The 21,936-nt window shown below is 35.8% G+C and overlaps 1 protein-coding gene and 2 pseudogenes across 1 annotated transcript; all 3 read left to right on the top strand.

Moving 5' to 3' along the window:
* Positions 1-1,131: 1,131 nt before the first annotated feature.
* On the top strand, positions 1,132-1,941 carry LOC142176336 (uncharacterized). Its single transcript, XM_075243521.1, has 3 exons — positions 1,132-1,399; positions 1,616-1,792; positions 1,910-1,941. The coding sequence occupies exons 1-3, from the start codon at positions 1,132-1,134 to the stop codon at positions 1,939-1,941; spliced, it is 477 nt and encodes a 158-aa protein (XP_075099622.1).
* Positions 1,942-13,389: 11,448 nt separating this feature from the next.
* Positions 13,390-15,253, top strand: LOC142179434 (F-box protein SKIP23-like; annotated as a pseudogene).
* On the top strand, positions 14,505-15,253 carry LOC142179433 (putative F-box protein At5g55150; annotated as a pseudogene).
* Positions 15,254-21,936: the final 6,683 nt, after the last annotated feature.

Raw genomic sequence — 21,936 nt, 5'->3', positions numbered from 1 at the left:
CAATATAGTAAAGATTGAGAAAAAGCATGACTGCTCTGTTAACACTATGAAACCTGATCAAAGGCATGCAACTTCAAAGTTGATTAGTGGTTACATTATTGACAATCTTCGAGACCCAAGGTTTGAAGTTACACCAGCTTTTGTCATGGCAGAGATGCAAAAATTGCATGGATGAGACATTGGATATCACAAGGCGTGGAGTGCTATTCAACTTGCTTCTGCTTTAATAAGAGGAACTCCCGAAGAGAATTATGAATTATTGTCTTCATACTTGTATATGATGACAAGTAAAAACCCGGGAACTTATACTAACATAAAGATAGACGACAACAACAGGTAAACAATCAAAAAAAAGTTTATTAGTGTATTTTATAAAATTTAGGACATGTTGTCTTTAACTAGTTAACTTTTGAGTTGTAACTAGAAGTTCAGGACTGGCTGTCCTTAACTTTTTAACTTGTAATTCAAAGTTAAGGACTGTCTGTCCTTAAATTTTGAACTTTGAACTCAAAGTTAAGGACTGCATGTCCTTAACTTTATAACTTGAAACTCTAAGTTAAGGACTGACCGTCTTTAACTTTTAACCTTATAATCTAAAGTTCAGGACTACCTATCCTTAACTTCTGTTAACCTTATTTTATATTGTAGTTTTAGGTTTCTTTATATGTTTTATGCATATGGAACATCAATATCTGTTTGGAATCATTGTAGATCAGTCATTGCTGTTGATGCAACTTTTTTGAAGTCAAAATTTCGTGGTGTTTTAATGATTTCAGTTTTACAGGATGCAAATAACCAAATTTTCCCACTAGCCTTTGGAATAGCAGAATCTGAAAATAACAATTCCTATGAGTGGTACTTTAGTCAGCTTCGCAATGCAATTGGGAGCTGTGAGAATTTAATTTTTTTATCAAACAGGCATCAAGCTATTGCATATGGCATTGCAAAGGTATATCCTGAAAGCCATCATGGGATTTGCATCTAGCATTTGGAGTAGAACCTAAAGCGAAGGAAGGTGAAAAGTGATGTCATAAAACTTTTCCAAAGTGATGCAAGAGTATACAGGCGCAAAGAATTTGACCTATACATGTTAGATATAGCAAAGTAGATAAGAAGACTTATGACTACTTAATGGAAGAACCACCGGAAAGGTGGGCACGTTCTTGTAGTCCACGACGAAGATATGACATTCTCACAACAAACATAGTTGAGTCAATGAATTCTATCCTATTAGAAGCAAGGGAGCTTCCTATATTAAGAATGATGGATTTTATTCAAGTGAAACTACAACGTTGGTTTTATGAAAGAAGAAATGAAGCAAAAGGAACTTTTTATGATGTTTCTTGTTGGGTAGAGGAGGAATTGAAGAAAAAAGATAGATTTAGCATTTACTTTGAATGTAATTATTATGTTCTATGCTTAGCTTATTATTTTAATATAATTTAACATAATGTACTAACTTATAATTTTTCAACATTAAAGGTCTTCCCTATTGATTCGTGGTGTTCTAGAGTTGAAGAAAAAGGAATAACTTTCTTGGTGGACTTAAACAAAAGAACATGTGATTGTTTTCGGTTTCAATTTGATGAACTGCCATGCATACATGCAATTGCAGCTATCGAGAAGAGAAACATCAAGAAGTTTAACTTTTGTTCGAACTGGTATTTAAAGGAATTTTGGCTGAAAACATATGAAAGACAAATACATCCTATAGGACATAATGATTCTTGGATTGTACCAGAGAGTGTTAAGTCACAAGTTGTTAAACCTCCAGATTTCAAAGTGCCGCCAGGTAGAAGGCAGAAGAAAAGACATATTCTAGCTACCGAGTCATCAAAAATAACATTCAAATGTGGTCGTTGTAGAAGAATTGGTCATAATAGAACACCTTTTATATATTTTCCTGCAGTCCATCCATTTTCAAGAAAGTATAGAGAATAGTAAATATATCCACTTTTGTTTATCGACTCTTTTAAGTTTTTGCTATAAATTAGATTCATTTAGATTATTCTTATTTGAGCAGAAGTCTGAATTTTCAAAATTTCTTTCTGCTTACCTTCTTTTTGTTTCTTTTGAGTTCAAAGATTAAAAGTTAAGGACAAAAGTCCTTAACTTTGACTTGCATGTTCAAAAGTTAAGGACAGGCATTCCTTAACTTTGAGTTACAAGTTCAAAAGTTAAGGACAGGCAGTCCTTAACTTATAGTTCAAAGTTCAAACCTTAACTTATAGTTCAAAGTTCAAAACTTAAGGACTGTTTGTCCTTAACTTTGAGTTTCAAGTTCAAAAGTTAAGGATAGGAGTCCTTAAGTTTGACTTGCAGGTTAAAAAGTTATGGACAGACAGTCCTTAAGTTTGAATTACACATTCAAAAGTTAAGGCCAGGAAGTCCTTAACTTTGAGTTCAAAGTTCAAAGTTCAAAGGTTAAGGACAGGCAGTCCTTAAGTTTGAATTACACGTTCAAAAGTTCAGGACAGGCAGTCCTTAACTTTGTGTTGAGAGTTCAAAAGTTAAGGACAGACAATCCTTAACTTATAGTTCAAAGTTCAAAACTTAAGGACTGTATGTCCTTAACTTTAAGTTTCAAGTTCAAAAGTTAAGGATAAGCAGTTTTTAACTTATAGTTCAAAGTTCAAAACTTAAGGATTGTTTGTCCTTAACTTTGAGTTTGAAGTTCAAAAGTTAAGGACATGAGTCCTTAAGTTTAACTTGCAGGTTAAAAAGTTATGGACAGACAGTCCTTAAGTTTTAATTACACGTTCAAAAGTTAAGGACAGGAGTCCTTATGTTTGACATGCATGTTCAAAAGTTAAGGACGAGCAGTCTTTAAATTTGAATTACACATTCAGAAGTTCAGGACAACCAGTCCTTAACATTGTATTCAAAGTTCAAAAGTTAAGGACACTTGGTCCTTAACTTTGAATTTGAAGTTCAATTACACTTAGTCATGAACTAATACTAACAAACTCAATGGACAAATCAACACTTGAGAGAAACAAAGAAATTAATAACATGATGCCTTGATATTACTTCTGAAATTGTAATTTTGCATAGTTGTGACAAAAAATTATGCTAAGCAAACAAAATATAAGTGCCTTTTGAGGAATTTACAGAATATTTAAGAAGTTTCTGAACTTGCAGAATTCATATGGATTCTTTACAGTAATTTAATACAAAAGATCAACCACAACTTACTTTCTTTACAACTAAACTACAACTCCTTTTGACAGCAAGTTTCATTTTCACTCTCATAATCATCGCCAACATTTTCTAGTGGTGTATCATAACCAAAATTTCTTTTCCACTCACCATGTGCCCAAAGATTTGTGACAAGTTCTTTTCTAAAGTCTTTAATGTCTTCAGGTTGGAATTTCTCTACACCCTTTCCAATCATCAACAACTCCACATATTTGATCAGGAATGCACCACAATCAATCCTAAGAAAAATGTAAGATATGTAGTGAATTAAACAATAAATCTAAAGTACATATAAATAATATAACAAATAACAACACGTACGATCCAGTCTGGTGTGGTGATCTTTGCCACTGAATGTCAAATTTGTTGAAGGTATTTCCAAAAGACTTGTGATGTTTGTCAAACTGTGAGAACTTTACCAAGTGGGGGATCATGCGTGCATACATTTTCATGTGATTCATTCCTACCTCATATGGCTCACTATATATGGAATCGTATACATCAATCTTTTTCTGATTCAAGTCCAATACCGCCAAAAGAAAGTGTGTCACAGCATTATCATCTTCTGAAGGGAGCCGACTATAACGACCCGACCGGTCGTTTTGAGCTTTTGCACTTCGCTCGCCAGTTCTTGGGCAATACTTGACCCGTGTGGTGTATTATGACTTATGTAAATCATTGGTGTTGGGTTTCAAGTTATTCAGAATGAATTTAGAAGAATAGTCTCAGTTGAATGCTTTGAATTTGAAAGGCTTGACCAAGAGTTGACTTATGTGTAAATTATCTTAGATCAGAATTTTTATGATTTGTCTAGCTCCATTAGGTGATTTATGACTTAGGAGCACGATCGAAATTGGTTTTGGAGGTCCGGTGTGGGATTTGGCTTGAAATGGCAAAAGTAGTATTTTAGCGAATTTCGGTTGATAGGTGAGATTTTGATCCAAGGGTCGGAATGGAATTATCAGAGTTGTTTTAGCTTCATTATGTGATTTGGGATGTGTGTGAAAAATTTTATGTCATTCGGAGGTGATTTGGTCAAGTTTTTGATCAAATGCGTGTTTCGGAAGTTTTTGGAAAACTTAGGCTTGAATTCGATGTGAATTGATGGTTTTGATGTTGTTTGAGGTATTTTGTTGATTGGAAAAGGTTTGAATGATGTTATGGGGTGTGTTGGCATATTTGGTCGGGGTCCCATGAGGCTCGGATAAGTTTTGGAAGAGTTTTTGGAAGATTTTGCCATTTTGAGCATAAGCATGTAATGATCCAAAGGTCCATTATTAGTTCTAGAGATCGAAATTTGATTTCAAGACTTCCGGAATTTTGATAATGAATTATAGGACTGATCTGGAAAGTTTGGTCTAATTTCATCAAGTCGCGATTGGGTTTTTCACACGAAACATGAGTTAATTGTTTAACGAGTGAAATGGGTATTGAATTGAGCAAATGAGCTCCGAATTGAGTTTCGACTGAAAGACTATGTTTGTATCATTATTTGTGACCCATAGAAACAAGAATTATTGAATTCCAAGGTCCCAGGCCCGAGAAATAAATTTTTGAGTAAAATTGTTTTCTGAAAATATTTAAGGAAAATGGAAATGAAATTTGATTAGAAAGTGATGATATCGGGTCTGTATTTTAGTTCTGGTGCCCGATATAGGTCTTATATATGGTTTAAGCACTTTCTGTAAAGTTTGGTTGAAAACGGACGTCGTTTGACGTGTTTCGGACTCGAAATGGAAAATTTGATGTTTTATGAAATTTGAAAGAATTCTTGGATTTTAAAGCTTAATTCGTGGTATATGGTATTATTTTGGCGATTTGATAGCACGGTTAAGTTCGTTCGATGTTGTTGAGTTAGTGTATGTGTTTGGTTAGGAGCCCCGAGGGCTCGGATGTGTTTCGGAGGTGTCTTAGAGTGATTTTGGACTTAGAAAAATTGCAGAAAATTGCATAAATAGTACCACGTGAACAGTATCATGTACAGTATCTCGTGAACAGTACCGTGTACAGTACCCTGTGAACAGTGCCATGTACAGTGCCCCGTGAACAGTAACATTATGTGAACAGTACCCCCGAATTCTGGACAGATTATAGGAGAATCAGTCCGGGTTTCTTCACATTTTTTTGACTGCCAAGCTCGGGTTTTGGTCAATTTTGAGCGAGAAATCATGGAAATTCTTGGGGTAAGTGTTCTTGACTCCCTTGTATTTATATTTCATGAATAAATCTTCATTTTTGGCATTAGATTATTGATATTTGAAGAGAAATGGAGGAATTTTCTAAAATTCCATAAAGATGAATTTTTAAGATTTGAAAGTCAATCCGATGTTGGATTTTGGTAAAATTTGTATGGTTGGACTCGTGGTTGGATGGGGGTTCATATTCCGTAATTTTTGTCGGGTTCCGAGAAGTGGGCCCCACGGGCGAATTTTGAGTGTAATTTCAGATTTTTGATGGAAAATGTAGAATTCCATATGGAATTAATTCCTATAATTTTTATTAACTGAATCGAATCGTTATGGCTAGATTCGAGGCATTCAGAGGTCAATTTGAGGGGCAAAGGCATCGCAAGCTAGAGAATTAGCCGGTTCGAGGAGAGTAATGATTGTAAATGATGTCCTGAGGGTTTGAAACCCCGGATTGCACATCGTAGTGCTATATTGAGGTGAGACACGCGCTGGATGATGAGCGCGAGGTCCTTTACTACTGGGGATTGTGACTTGGTTCATCTCGTATTGATGATTTTACTGCATATTTGATTGAAACTGATTTGTTATCATCATGATTTGGGTTGTTTGCCATATTTGGGCTTCGTTCCAATTATTTGAATCCTTCGGGAATTTTTATCACTATTTACTCATTATTTTGACTTATATTTAAACTCAGTCCTGTTGATGATTATTGTTTTACAAACTCAACCACTTTTATACAGATTTGAAACTCAAATGATATTTCTAAATGATATTTTGGGCTGAGAACTACTGTTTTACAATTGGCCAAGGGCCAACGGGCTTGTGATGATTTTCGGACTAAGTAAGGCTGAGGGCCATATGTGAGGATATGCTGAGTGATATGAGGCCGAGGGCCTGAGTTACTATTTATGCCACACGGTGTCTTGAGTGATATGAGGAGGCTTTCAGGCCTCATGAGTGATGTGAGAAGGCTTTCAGGCCTTATGAGTGATGTCAGGAGGCTTTCAGGCCTTATGAGTGATGTGAGAAGGCTTTCAGGCCTTATGAGTGAAGTGAGAAGGCTTTCAGGACTTATGTTATTATTGCGATTTGAGACAGTGGTAACAATGACTCTGTATGATGCAATTTGGTCAGGTAACAATGACTGACCAGGACAGTGGTAACAATGACACTGTATGATGCAATTTGGTCAGGTAACAATGACTGACCAGGAATAACACCGTGAGGTCAGGTAACAATGGCTGACCAGGAACTAATTTGTGCCCGAGGGGTTGGTACTATTCTATATGATTGCCCGAGGGGCGAGGTTTATATGTTCATTTTGCATACTCACTTGTCTTTTACTTGTTTAACTGTGGTATTTATGCCTGAGGGGCAGATTTCTGTGCATAGCGGCACTAGTTGTTTTGAAATTATTTCACAACTGTTGAAAAGATCATTTTCAAAAGAGGTTTAAAACTGAGCCAAGGTATTTTCTAAAGAATTCACAGTTTCACTCATTTTTCTCAAGGAGTTTTACACTGCTTCTATATAGCATTTTGGTTGCTTTACGTGATTTCTTGTTGCTCAGTTATTATTTACCTTTATTACTCACTGAGTTGGAGTACTCACTTTACTCCCTGCACCTCGCGTGCAATTGCAGGTATTTATTCACCGGGTAGCGGGTATTGGCTGCGTTGAGGCAGAGTTGTAGAGGTTTTAGCGAGGTGACTGCCAGCGTTTGCAGCACCACTGTCTTTCTATGTTATTCATTATTCTTGTTCAGTGTATTTCTAGAATGTAAAGTGGAAATTTCATTCTTATAGATGCTCGTGACTTGTGACACCTCGGTTAGGGCTGTGTCGGGCTAGACTTCCACCTTATTATCTATATTTGTGTTAATTAACTACTTTAAAAGATGAATTGGGTTAGACTGGCTGGCCTTGTCTTCAAGAGAGGCGCCATCACGACCGGGTTCGGGGTTAGGGACATGACACTGACATGGAAAAAAGATTTTGTCAACCTCTGTCCAAGCAATTCCACATCTACGACTGTCCCCCCACACATATGGTGTCACAAGCAACTGATTATCACCAGCACTCCAAAAGTCATCAGTAGCATCTTTACTGAAATCTTTATACACAAGCACCATATAGTTATCAAAAAGAATATCAGTAGTTGTGCAACGAAGAGGATGGTCGCGAGGGTGGTAGCATTCATTCTTTCTCAGATAATACAGGGCAATGTCAATATGCTTCATAAAAAGGCAAAAAATAAAACAAATCCATCAGTCATAAAACAATTAAAAAATAATAAATTAAGAATAAAGAAAATAAATGTCTTGCGAATTATTTAACCTTATCATCAAGTACAAAGCTGCTATCTGAAAGCTCAAGGAAGAACATTTTGCTATTGATTTTTTGATGATACAATTTGTATGGATTCTTTTTCACACCATTATCATCAGCATATATATCAGTTTGTCCCTTGAAAATTTTGAAAATATCAAAGTTAGAAGTTAGTCCTGAACTTAGCCTTTCAAGTTGAAATATTAAGGACAGGTAGTCCTTAAATTTAAATTACAGGTTCAAAAGCTAAGGACACTTGGTCCTGAAGTTTGAGTTTCAAGTTCAAAATTTAAGGACACATGCTCCTGAATTTAGACTTACAAGTTTAAAAGTTTACGACACTTTGTCCATAACTTTGAGTTCAAATTTCAAAACTTAAGGACTGTCTGTCCTTAACTTTGAGTATCAAGTTCAAAAGTTAAGGACTCATGCCCTTAACTTTGAGTTCAAAGTTCAAAACTTAAGGACTGTTTGTCCTGAACTTTGAGTATCAAGTTCAAAAGTTAAGGACATGAGTCCTTAAGTTTGACTTGCAGGTTCAAAAGTTAAGGACAGGCAGTCCTTAACTTTGAATTACAGGTTCGAAAGTTAAGGACACATGGTCCTGAACTTTGACTTACAATATCAAAAGTTAAGGACACTTGCTCCTTAACTTTGATTTTCAAATTCAAAAGTTAAGCACACTTGGTCCTAAACTTACACTTACAATGATAGAAGTTAAGGACACTTAACTTTAGCAATTTCAATATCAATACTAAAATACATTAAGGAACTTTCTCTTTTTTGCGACCTCTCCTTTTCTCATTGCCCATCCACACAATGAATTTCTTCAATAATTTTGCATCATCTGTAGCATAATGAAAAATACACCTATGAGTATATGTTGATTTTATCCAGCTTGAACTCTTGGGAGTATTTTGATTGTCTGCCATCGATGTTCCTATTTTTCTTTCCTGATCAAAAGGAGATTTCAACTGCCAACTAAGCTTCTTATTCCTTTTACCTCGACCAAGCTCTTCTTCAACATTTCCTTCAACCTCCATAAATAAACCCCCATCAATTCTCATTTGTGTACTTGGAGTTACTAATCTTTGATTAAAACAAACATGTATAAAATTAAAAAACACTGTCTAACCATTTGCAATAGTCAAGATCATCCCAATTAAATCATTATCTTCACTAGCATTTTCTTGGGTTCCAATATTGTCGGTAATAGAGGGAGGTGTAGAGAGATTACATGTTCCATCTATGCATTTGGAAACAATCTCACTTCTGCTTGTTCCTTCAGTATTTTCTATGTTTTGAGATTGTACTCCACTTTTCTCTTGATACTCCACTACAGCTTCTTCCCTTGCAGCTTCAAAAGATTCTGTAACATTTGCAATTAATACCCATTCCAATAATTCACTAAAACTAACATTCAATATATAATGAAAATTTTATCTAACCTTGATTGGCACAAGTTTGAACTCCAAATTTCTCTTTATATGACAGAGGTGTAGACAGATCATATGTTCCTTCTAAGCATTTGCATACAATCTCACTAACACTTGTTCCCAATGAACTTTCTAAATCCTCATGAGATTGCAATCCACATTTACAAAAAAATTCTGTTACTCCTATCTCTTTTGGATTTTCCTGGTCTTGACATTCTCCTACATCTTGAACTTTCACTCCACCAATAGATTCTACAAATATTTGTAATCACAAAAATTTTTATATGTATTACGCTATTGAATATAAATTTCAATGAAACAAATTCAAAATGTATATCTAACTTTTCCTAATAGCAGTGACATTCTCAGTTTCATCATCTAGATGTGCATCTCTAAAATCGCTTTCATACTAAACTTCTGCATGCACATCCATATCATCACGTTCATCACCATATGCATCTTTGTTAATTGTAACAGTAGGCTCTATACCACGACAATGATCATCAACTCGATCTTTAGTACTTTGAACACTAGATTCTCTCTCTATGCTCCTTTCATCAGGTTTCACATAAATCTTCAACAAAGTATCAAGCTTTGATCCTAGACTTTTCTTTAAATCCTGAGAAAGAAACTAAGTTAGAAAGTTAAGGACAGCTAGTCCTAAACTTCAAGTTACAAGTAAAGAAGTTAAGGACAGGCAGTCCTTTACTTAGAGTAACAAGTTCAAAAGTTAAGGACATGCAGTCCTTAACTTTGAATTCCAAGTTAAAAAGTGAAGGACACTTGGTCCTGCACTTCAAGTTTCAAGTTCAAAAGTTCAGGACACTTGGTCCTAAACTTCAAGTTATAAGTTCAAAAGTTAAGGACACTTGGTCCTAAACTTCATGTTTTAAGTTCAAATGTTAAGGACTCTTGGTCCTAAACTTCAAGTATTAAGTTCAAAAGTTAAGGACATGCAGTCCTTAACTTATAGTTTTAAGTTCAAAAGTTAAGGACACAAAGTCCTGAACTTAGACTAACTAAAATTAATGATATTACCATGATTTCATTCTCAATCTTTTTTCCGATACAGCTATTTTCTGATTTATTCTAGTAACTTCAGTTTGTAGATCCTTCTTAAAACTCTCTGATAATCTCTGAATCAAAAAACATAAAAACAAAAAAGTCTCGTAAGAAAAAAATAATCAAATAAAAAGTAATGCTATTCAAAGGCATAAAACCTACTTTAACAATTTCCTTAAGCATGACTTCATCAAATTGTGTGGAAGAAGGCATTGAGCTTTGATCTTGAGAAATTGGCTCTTCCACACTAATAGGCTCTGTATCTTCTTGAACAGGCATAAATGGTGACACCTCGATTAACTTATACAACTATAATATAACAAAAAATAAACATAAGTTTTCAGAACTAAAACAAATAAACAAAAAAAATAGCTAGTAATTAGATTAACTTACATTTTTATTATGGAAGTATTTTTTACACAGAGAATCATACTGTGGAGATTTCATTTCCGAATAACATAACATCCGAGGATAACCAGATTCTTGGAAGTTCACAAATTGTTTTTCCTGGAAAATAGGAATTACTTCCATAATCCAAACACAAAAGGCAAAAGGAAAGTTAAGTATAGTGCAGCTATCATTGTCTTTATCTTTGTCTTTCTCTTTCCCATTCTCATTCTCATTCAGCTTCAAACAACTCTTCAATGATTTTAATAAAGTTTCATAAGAAAGAGATCCCCAGTTGAAAGAAGAGCAGAGTTCATCATCGTCTACAATTTTCATTATCTGCTCGGACACATTCCTATTCTTCCGCTTGCCTATCAAAACAGATTCAACAAAATAATTATTGCCAACTTCACAGCATCATCATCACTGCCTACAAATGATGCAGATGTACCATGTGGGTGACTAGTAATAAAATTAAACAAATCACTCAATTCAACTCTATCCTTTCCGGGGAAATAGACTTTCGAAAGCCTATTCTCTTTTTCATGTAAACCTTTGATGTCCGATGAGGAATAACACTTCAAACTAGTAATTATATGAAATGCATCACGTGTAAACTTAATTTCACTGTTAAAAACCTTGAATATCATCGAATCAGGGTCATTATTTACAATTTCTGAAAGCAATACATAGTGAATAAGTTTACCACAGAACTTCACACTTTGTAATCGGAAAAGGTTTCTGAAAATACCATCCCTCAACTTCTTCCACTGCCTGTTTGACAAAAAACTTTTGATTGTTTCCTTATACTATAAATCTCCATTCCAATAGATCATAAAATTACGCCAAACATCAAACTCGAACGCACGATCTCCTTCCATTATCACACTACAAAGAAGGAAAAAGAAAATAAAGATTATGACTTACAGTTAATTGTAAGGACTTGGTCCTTAACTTCAAGTTTCAAGTAAAAATGTTAAGGACAAGCAGTCGTTAACTTAAAGTTACAAGTTGAAAAGTTAAGGACAATAGGTCCTGAACTTCAAATTTGAAGTTCAAAACTTAAGGACACTTGGTCCTTAACTTCAAGTTTCAAGTTAAAAAGTTAAGGACGTGTAGTCCTTAACTTATAGTTTCATGTTAAAAAGTTAAGGACACTTGGTCCTGAACTTCAAGTTTCAAGTTCAAAACTAAAGGACACATGGTCCTTAACTTTGAATTCCAAGTTCAAAAGTTAAGGACACTTAGTCCTAAACTTTGACTTATATGTTCAAAAGTTAAGGACATTTGGTCTTTAACTTAGAGTTACAAGTTAAAAAAGTAAAATCAGGCAGTCCTTAACTTATAGTTTCAAGTTGGAAAGTTAAGGACACTTGGTCCTAGATTCAACTTTCAAGTTCCAAAGTTAAGGACACTTGGTCCTTAACTTCAAGTTTCAAATTCAAAAGTTAAGGACACTCAGTCCTTAACTTTGAATTCCATGTTCAAAAGTTAATGTCGTTTGGTCCTTATCTTTTATGAACACAATTAACTAAAAATTCATAAACACAGTTAGCTTATGAATTCCTCCGACTAGTTTTATGAAATGTCTTTACATAATCAAATATATTGATTCAACCACAAACACATTTCACATTTCAATACCAAAAAGTTCTGAATAAAAGCATCACAAAAATACGCTACTTCTCCGACACTGAATCAACTTATAATGATCATTTTTGAAATTTCACACATACTTAACACAACATTGATTGCGATTACACATATACAAAAACAAAAATGCATAAAAGAAAAAAAAATTACTAGTTCAATTGTTCGATGCAGAGAAGATGCCAGAGAAGATGAAGAAGGAGAAAGATTAACTGCAGCTCGTTTGCATGCGAGCATGATACAGATGCTGAGAACACACGAAAATCCTGAAATATTCGCTCTCAAATTTTCCCTCAACTGAATGAATAAAACAAGGATTTGGGAATACAAGAATTGAAGAAAGGGTAAAATTATCTTTTTCCTATTAGTAGTGGCTATTTTTGTTGAGCATTATAATTAGTGGATCAAAACTAAAGACTCCCTTAATTAGTGGCTACTACATGCCATTTTTACCCTTTTTGGTTGTAACAAATAGTCGAAAAATATATAAAATTCATATATTTTTTGTATATATATATATATACATTTTGTATGTTATATATAAAAATTATACAAATTTTATACACTTTTTCGGCTACTAGATGTAAATAGTTTCTGGCGCAGGCTAAAAGTGATAATACCCCTTTGTGGAACTCAATCTATCTTGATCCAACTCATCTCAACCCATCTAAAGTTGGGCTGATTTTTAGCCCAAATTGATCCACGAGTAATTTTTTAAATTTATCAGCTCTGTACTATTAGTGGGTGTTGGTTTATAAAATATTTTCGATAAGTAAATTAAAAAGACTGTGAGTGCCGAAACCAATCCCGTAATTGATCTTGGACAGATTCTTGTCAGTGAGACTAAATGGCTTTACCATACTTAAGGACTAAATATGGTAAGGTTTATATTTAAGGGACCAAAATACCATATTGGCTAAAAACTCTCACTTTCCTGATTCATTTCTTCTTCACCGACACAATCCTCAGCTTTCCTAAAACATTACATAATTAGAGGGTTTGTGAGAAACAATCGGCGCAAATTAAATAGGATTCCCCATTTCGAATCTATGTGGGACTTTCCTCTCAGAATATATATATATATATAGGAGGGTTGGCGTGTGCATCCTTAACCTGAGATTTCCTTCTTGTACGCCAATGGCGCGTGAGTGGTCGGAACTTCAACACGATCTGCTGGTTCTTGTCGGTAAGCGTTGAAATTTGATTGAAGACTATCTAAATTTTGGTGCGGTATGTAAATCCTGGCACTCTGCCGCCACTAAGAACAATTTTACCAGTAACTTGCCCCGAGTTCCTTGGTTGATTTAGCCGAGGAAGGCAATTCTTCAGCCTCTATAATGGCATGATTTTGCATAAGCGGATTCCAAAGGCCACCGGAAAACGATGTATGGAGTCTATGGGATGGCTTATTACTGTTGGAGATGACGAAGGTGAAATTAATTTGCTACATCCTTTTTCCGGTGTTGAGATCGAATTGCCGCATCAAAATACCACCGAGAATTATGATAACCACGCAACCTTTCACTCAATGACCTTCTTCCAAAAAGTAGTTTTGTCAGCTAGTCCTTCTCATACATCGGACTACATTCTCATGGTGATCGAGGAAGACATCGACTATCTCAGTTTTTGGAGACCAGGAGATTTGGGGAGAAATTTAAAAATAGCCAGATTTCCAACCGGTCGTTTAAAAATAGCTCAATTTCAAAAGTAATCGAAATTTAGCAACTTTTCATGTAAAGATAAATCTGAGTGAAAACACTGTTCAAAACCCGGAAAATACGCCAGTATATTGTACTAGAGTTCTAGCATAAGTATGCTGAAACTCATGCATTTTATACTGGAGTTCCAGGATAAGTATGCTGGAACTCAAGCATAATATGGTGGAGTTCCAGGATAAGTATGCTGGAACTCCAGCATAATATACTGGAGTTTCAGCAAGTATAATTGTTCAGTATAATATACTGGAGTATTGGAGTTAGCAAAGTATATCGGTCCAGCATAATATGCTGGAGTTCATACACAGGTGCACCGGTCTCCAGTATATTATACTGGAGTTAGCAAAGTATATCGGTCCAGCATAATATGCTGGAGTTCATACACAGGTGCACCGAACTCCAGTATATTATGTCTCTGTTGCAACAAAATAGTGGCTATTTTTGATTGACTTCATAAGCCTGGTTATTTTTTAATGATCAGTCCGAAAACTGGCTATACCGTGCTATTTTTACGGAGATTTGAGATGGACGAGAATTATGGAACAAACCCCTCACTCTACAATTGGTGATGTGGTATACTTTAATGGCCATTTTTATGCGTTTGATTTTTTTGGCCGCGTCCTCTTTTGTGATGTTGATGGCCCTGAACCCACTAAGAGTCACATAGTAGCTCAGCTACCATTCGGTCCTAGGGACCCTCGAGATAAGTTATACATCCTAGAATCATTAGGATCCTTATTTGTAGTTGTGCGCGTTGGTGGCCGAGCAAGGCACGTCAAAGATGATTGTGACTGAATTCCACTGACCTTCATCCCAGTAGAAGGTGTTGTGGCGGAGCTAACATATGGGACAACAGATTTTCAAGTTTTCCAGGTCAATTTAGCTGCTGGCAAAGTGACGCAAACCAGGGAATTAGGGGACAGATCATTTTTTCTAGGTGCTAATGCTTCTCTTTCGGTCCAAGCTTCTCAATTTCCAGAAATCAAGCCCAATCATATTTATTTTACAGACGACTATTGAGAAACATACCTCCACTATGAAGAAGGAGGGGGGTTGGACATGGGGTGTTCAACTTAGCAGATGGCAGTATCCTGCCGCATTACAAGGGCATCTCCCTCAGTCGTTTTTGTCCTCCAATTTGGGTCACACCAACTCTGTATTAGAGTTAGACACCTTCTTTATTTACTCCATTTATTATGCTATATGTTCTTGTTTTACCATAAAAGTAGACTTCTTTTACAAAATAATTACAACATGTCATTTTGATTGAAGTATCTTTCTTGTTTCCCTGTTGTTTTACTGCATTGCATCGAAGTATGTTATGTTGGAACGCATTACTGCCTGTCTTCTTTCTATATCAGTATTGTCCTTATTCTCAAACTTGTTACTTGAAATTGATCAAGATCTAATAATACTGAGGTGCAGTCACCATTGCGATATCACTAAGTAACACATAGTAGTGATATAAAGACTCAAAATCGAAGGCATACAGACCATTTGCTCCGTCTCCAAGCAAACAACTACTTTTCCTCTTGCGTCTTCTTTTTAGGCTGATTGAACAGAACAGGAAGGCCATTCATCTTCTAAGTGATCATACAGCGCAGACACGCCATCCAAGTACTGCTCTGTCAGACTGTCACAATTTGCAAAGTAGCGTTATTGTAAAAAGAAGTTTTTCCCTACAATTTGTGGGGAATTAGAAGCCGAGATACCTTCTGCTAAAAGTTTCCAGTTCAGTATTCACGTTATGAACCAGAACGGCGACCATATGAAAATTTTGAACTAGCAGTTAATCCGTTTAACACAGACATGTGAAATGTATAACAGGGAAGCACGTCAATGGAAATAGATACATGACTATGTATGGCATATAAGAGTCTGTGCATATATATTCTATTGATATACCCCTAATTTAATCTTTGTCAATTCCAGTTCTTTGCATTTGTCCTGTCTCAAGACATTAGTATGTATCATACCTGATTTCATATTTACCTATAAAAGAGGAATTAAATTGTGGCTATTAATAGTTGCTTAATGTTGCAGAACTTTAGATCTTTTTAGTTCTGGGTGTCCCTTAGAATTAGATGATAGGAGGGTGAGAGGTTCTTGAAGGATGAAGGATTGCATATAGGTGTTCGTAACATGCAACGGAAGACAATAACAATCCTAGGCAGATCTTTTCGTGTTTAAAATTTATTTATATGTTAATAAATCAGATCTAACACGTACGTGATGAAGAAAGTCTCGTTTCAAATTCTTCGATAATGCGAAGAATCTATGCGTATCCACACCGAGACCGACTCTTGCTATCAACTCTTTTATTAATGAAACCGCGAACAAATTCAATGTAAAACTTGCGCTGAAATTTTCTCAAAACTCCAGCAAATCATGCGACAAGAAAATATATCTCTTAGTTTTTGGTTTCTTCAAAAAACTGTTTTTAATCATACACTTTCGCAAAGTGTTTTGTTTCTAAAGGAATACCTACGGCACTTTCCCATAACCCCTTTTATAACATCACCTAAACCTATTTTGTCACGACCCCGGTTCGCCCTCCGTGAACCATCGTGATAGTACCTAGTCTCTACGACTAGGTAAGCCTGAATTGTGGAAGAAAAACCGAAGTTATGGAAGTAAAACAATTTAAAACAGAATAAAGTAATAACAGTGTTTAGATGTGTCGCTCGGCATACATCATATATGTAAATCTCAAAATCAATATCTAAAACCAAGACCCGGAAACCCACGAATCACAAGCTGAGAAGTACTACATAGCTCTAACTCCGGAATGTCTAAATAGAACAGAAAATACAAAAGGGCTAAATACTAAAGCAGGAATAGAAAGGGACTCCTCGGTCTGCAGACGCGGCAGATGTACCTCGAAGTCTCTATAGCAGTCACCTCCCTCAATAATGGTAGGCCTGAGGAGCGGTACCTGGATCTGCACATGAAAAACATGCGCTGAAAGGGCATGAGTACACCACAGCGGTACTTAGTAAGTATCAAGCCTAACCTCGGTTGGGTAAAAATTAACACAAGATGCACCGAGCAACAACAACTATGCAGCAGCAAGGTAAACACGGGAAACGAAATACAGCTCAGCACCAACAATAACAATCGGGGATCTCCCAGGATACCGTCCTGTAGTCCCATATGTACATATCCGATGGATCTCCCGGGATCTCATCCCGTAGTCCAACTCATAGTGTGCGGGGATCTACCGGGAATCTAACCCGTAGTCCCAAAGTAAATGTGCTGGGAGATCTCCCAGGAATCTAACACGTAGTCCCAAAGTAAATGTGTAGGGGGATCTCACGGGAATCTAACCCGTAATCCCAAAGTAAATGTGTAGGGGGATCTCCCGTGATACCGTCTCGTAGTCCCAAAGTAAACACACAACAACAACACGAAGAATACACAATTAAATACAAATTCCATATCAAAGTAAAGTAGGTATTTCTAACCTAGCATGTTGTACATAATCCAAATAAGGCATTTTGAGCGAGTAAATCAATTAAGTCAATTAGACATGCTTTTCTAGACTAACAACACGCTTAAATTCCAAGTAGTGTAAACAAGAAAGGAAAAATACAATTAAGGCTATTTTCAATGAAAATAGGATTTTCAACAATTAGCACAATTACGCGCTCGTCACCTCACGTACAAGGCATTTCAATTACCACAATACCAATCCTAAGGGGAAAGTCCCTCACACAAGGTTAGACAAGTCACTTACCTCGAACCGACTCAAAATCAAACTGAAACCACGTTCTTGCCACGAGTATTCGACTCCAAATGGCCCAAATCTATTCAATTCAATTGCACAATGTAAATAACACTTAATGTAACTGATTCTACAATTAAATTCTAAGCAAATATGTGAAATTTGGTAAAATGACCAAAATGTCCCTCTGGCCCATGTCTCGAAATCGGGTGAAATTTATATTTCCAGAAACCTCGCACTCTCACGAGTCTGACCATACCAAAATTATCCAAATCCCATAATATTTCAACCCTCAAATCCTCAAATCTATCCGAGAGGGTTTCTAAACTTTTTCAACTAAATTCACATATTTAATGCCAAAACTTGTAATAGATTTGAGTAATCTAACCAAAATTAAGTTAAGAACACTTACCCCGTTGTTTCTCTTAAAAATCTCCCGAAAATCGCCTCTCCTCGAGCTCCAAATTTGTAAAAATGGAACTTAAAACATTTTCACAACTTAAAACATTCTGTCTAGAAATTTTCGCATCTGCGGAAAAAATGTCGCATCTGTGGCCCCGCTTCTGCGGAAAAAATGTTGCATCTGCGGTCCCGCTTCTGCGGAACAATTGTCGCATCTGCGACTTTTCCGCATCTGCGGCCCTTTACCTGCAGGTGCGGTATCACATCTGCGGAAAATATACCGCATTTGCGGTTACTGGAGAGATGGCCAAAATTTCGCTTCTGCGGTGTAATAGCCGCTTCTGCGGTCCCCAAACCGCAGATGCGAAAATACTAGAAGACCAGCTGCTGCAGCAACTTCAACTCCAAAATTCCTCCGTTAACCATCCGAATTTATCTCGAGGCCCCCGGGACCTCAACCAAAGGCATCAGCATATCCTAAAACCTTATTCAAACTTGTACTAATCTTCAAAATACTTCAAACAACGTCAAAACAAACCAAACACATCGGATTCAAGCCTAAGTTTCTAAAATCTTCTGAATTCCGTTTTCGATCAAAAACCCAACCAAAACACGTCCGAATAACCTGAAATTTTGTACACACATCCCAAATGATATAACAGAACTACTACAACTCTCGGAATTTCATTCCGACCCTCGGATGAAAATCTCACTGTCGAACCGAAAACTTCTACATTTCAAGCCTAAATTAGCTACGGACCTCCAAAACACAATTCGAACACGCTCCTAAACCCGAAATCACCCAACGGAGCTAACGGAACCATCGAATTTCCATTACGAGGCCCTCTTCATACTGTTCCGACTATGGTCAACATTCCAACACTTAGGCTCTCATTTAGGGACTAAGTGTCTCAAAACTCTCCGAAACTAAAAAATCGAACATCCCGGCAAATCAAAATAGCATAATTAAACTTGAGGAAAGCAGTTAATAGGGGATCAGGGCGTTAATTCTTAAGACGACCGGCTGGGTCGTCACATATTTCCTATTAGTTAAAGTGGTGAATTACTTTGGGTACAAGTCTAGTTCCAAAAATAGACTTTGTAAAAGTTTTCCATTGGAAAAATATATCCCATTCCAAATGGGATTATATGTGCACACTGTCAGCTAGTCTTTTGACGGATTTTAACGTGAATCCAATTCAACGTTGGATTTCACAAGTTTCCATCAATATTTTATTACTATTTTATATAACATATATTATGTAAAATAAGTATCAATTATATATATATCACATATATATTTTAACCAAAAGATAATTTAATTTTCTATTTCAAATAGAAAACTTTAATTTGTTCACAATATTAATTATACCCTCTGTGCTAGCAAAGAATATAATAATATTTCATTTGGACTAATAACTGAATCTATTTGACTAATTAAATTCATTAATTTAATTATCAAATAATAAGTTAATTAATCATTTAGCAAAGATCAGAACACTCGTTAGTGTGTGACCCCATAAGTTCAATACTAAACCGGTAGTAAATTGATCACATCAATATACTAATCAAGGGTGGTGTCTAGCAATACTCCTTAACGACCGGATAGAATGAAGTATACAATTTACTCTCAAGAACAAGTAGAAGAATAATGTAGTAATTCCTTATGTTCTTATAGCTCTGGATCACCTTATGATATGATTCAACTATCAAATCCTAATAGGCGACCGACTATGTGTTCATGTCAAGTATAATCGACCATTGAATGATCTAAGAAACTCTTTTCTTCTTTCATTCAATTGCTCTGGCCAAGGTCTTAATTTGGTCGTTTATAATTCATGACAACATGGAGGTTAAACTCATTACCAAGAGTTGACAGATTCCATCTTGATCAATCACTAATTCTACAAGCATTTAATCATACCCAACATCCTTTCAAATATCGCCCTAGGGCCATAGGTGTCTGGTATCAAAGCACAATAGATAACTTGTTAATTACTATGACGATCTCAGGTCAAAGGAAATTTTTACATCACATTCTACAAGGGAATATCCTATTGACAGTTATGATAATTCTAACCATTAGGAATTATCTAATGAGTCGGTTCAATGATCATATCTCTATATGCATCATCTATCTATGTGATTTAGTTAATGTGATCAACTAATCTTTCTCCAATAAAGATGATCATATAAATATTGATCTAACCGGATTACTAATGTCCAAATTAATAATCCTACGATCAAGAACAAATTTAGATTAAATTATAAGAGACTTTGCTCTCATTATCATGATCTCTATCACGATGACAAATCTCAAAATTTAATCAAGGACCTTATCAAATTAATCAAATAATTAATAATAACTATGATAAAAGAATGCCATATATTTTTATATCAAATAACGTTCACAAAAATATGTTCAAATCATTAAATATGATATTGGATCTAGGGCAGACCTATTATATCCCTAACAATCTCCCACTTGCACTAGAGCCAATAGCTCTTGTACTTCATTCCCAATTTCCAATTGTTCTTGCCAAACTCATTTGCGCATTTAGTGAATAGGTTTGCAATATTTTCCTTTCCATAATTCTTTTGAATCTCAATGTCTCCACGTTTAATGATTTCTCTTATCAAGTGATACCTTCGTAGAACGTGTTTGGAATTTTGGTGTGATCTTCGTTCTGTGCTTGAGCAATGGCTCTAGTGTTGTCACACAACAATGGAACTGCACCTTCTATTGAAGGAACCACACCAAGTTCAGTTAAGAACTTTTCTATCCATATAGCTTTCTTAGTAGCTTCACTAGCTACTATATATTTTGCTTCAGTCACTGAATCAACTACTATAGCCCCTTTGGAAAATTTCCAGCTCACTACATCACCATTTAAGGTGAATACATAACCAGAAACAAATTTTCTATCATCTATCTGAAGAGAAACTTGCACAGTATAACCTTCAAGTTTTAATTCAGAATCTCCATAAATGAGGAATTGGTCTTTAGTCATTCTTAAGTACTTAAGAATGGTTTTCACCACCTTCAAGTGTTCCTCACCAGGATTTGCCTAATATCGGCTAGTCACTCCAAGTGCATAAGCCATATCAGGATGTGTACATGTCATGGTATACATGATAGCTCCCACTGCACTAGCGTATGGGATCCTACTCATGTGTTCTCTCTGTTCAGGTGTTTTAGGACAATCCTCCCTACTTAGAGTAATTCCAGTGCCTATCAGTAGATAGCCTATTTTGGAATTATCCATGTTATACTTTTTCAAAATGGTATCAATACAGACTGGGAAAGTCCAAACAACTTCCTCGATCTATCTCTATAGATCTTTATTCCTAATATATAAGCTGCTTCTCGCAAGTCTTTCATGTAGAACTGTTCAGATAGCTAAATCTTTGGTACTTTGCAATGTCGGTATGTCATTCCCTATGAGCAATATATCATCAACATACAACACTAAGAATATAATTGTGCTCCCACTAATCTTTTTGTACACACAAAGTTCTTCTTCGCATCTAACAAATTTGAACTTTTCAATTGTCTTGTTAAAACGAATATTCCAACTTCGAGAAGCTTACTTTAGTCCATAAGTGGATCTTTGTAGCTTGCAAATTTTATTATGATCCGACGAAGATGTAAAACCTTTAGGTTGTGTTATGTACACATCCTCTTCTAGCTCACCATTAAGGAAAGTTGTTTTCACATCCATTTGCCATATTTCATAATCATAGTATGCTGCTATAGCAAGCAAAATCCGAATAGATTTGAGCATTGCCACGGGACAGAACGTCTCGTCGTAGTCGACTCCTTCTTTCTGACGATATCCATTG

This window comes from Nicotiana tabacum, chromosome 3 (genome assembly GCF_000715075.1).
Source record: "Nicotiana tabacum cultivar K326 chromosome 3, ASM71507v2, whole genome shotgun sequence".
In the NCBI taxonomy this organism is placed as follows: Eukaryota; Viridiplantae; Streptophyta; class Magnoliopsida; order Solanales; family Solanaceae; genus Nicotiana; species Nicotiana tabacum.
The sequence above is the reverse complement of the archived record's forward strand: the minus strand, read 5'-3'. Positions and strand labels throughout refer to the sequence as shown.

Excerpts from the sequence above, each read along its gene's own strand:
- LOC142176336 (XM_075243521.1), top strand. The coding sequence starts at position 1,132 with ATGGAAGAACCACCGGAAAGGTGGGCACGTTCTTGTAGTCCACGACGA. Across the intron at positions 1,400-1,615 it reads ATTTAGCATTTACTTTGAAT|CTATCGAGAAGAGAAACATC; the intron begins GTAATTATTATG and ends ATGCAATTGCAG. Across the intron at positions 1,793-1,909 it reads AGATTTCAAAGTGCCGCCAG|TCCATCCATTTTCAAGAAAG; the intron begins GTAGAAGGCAGA and ends ATTTTCCTGCAG.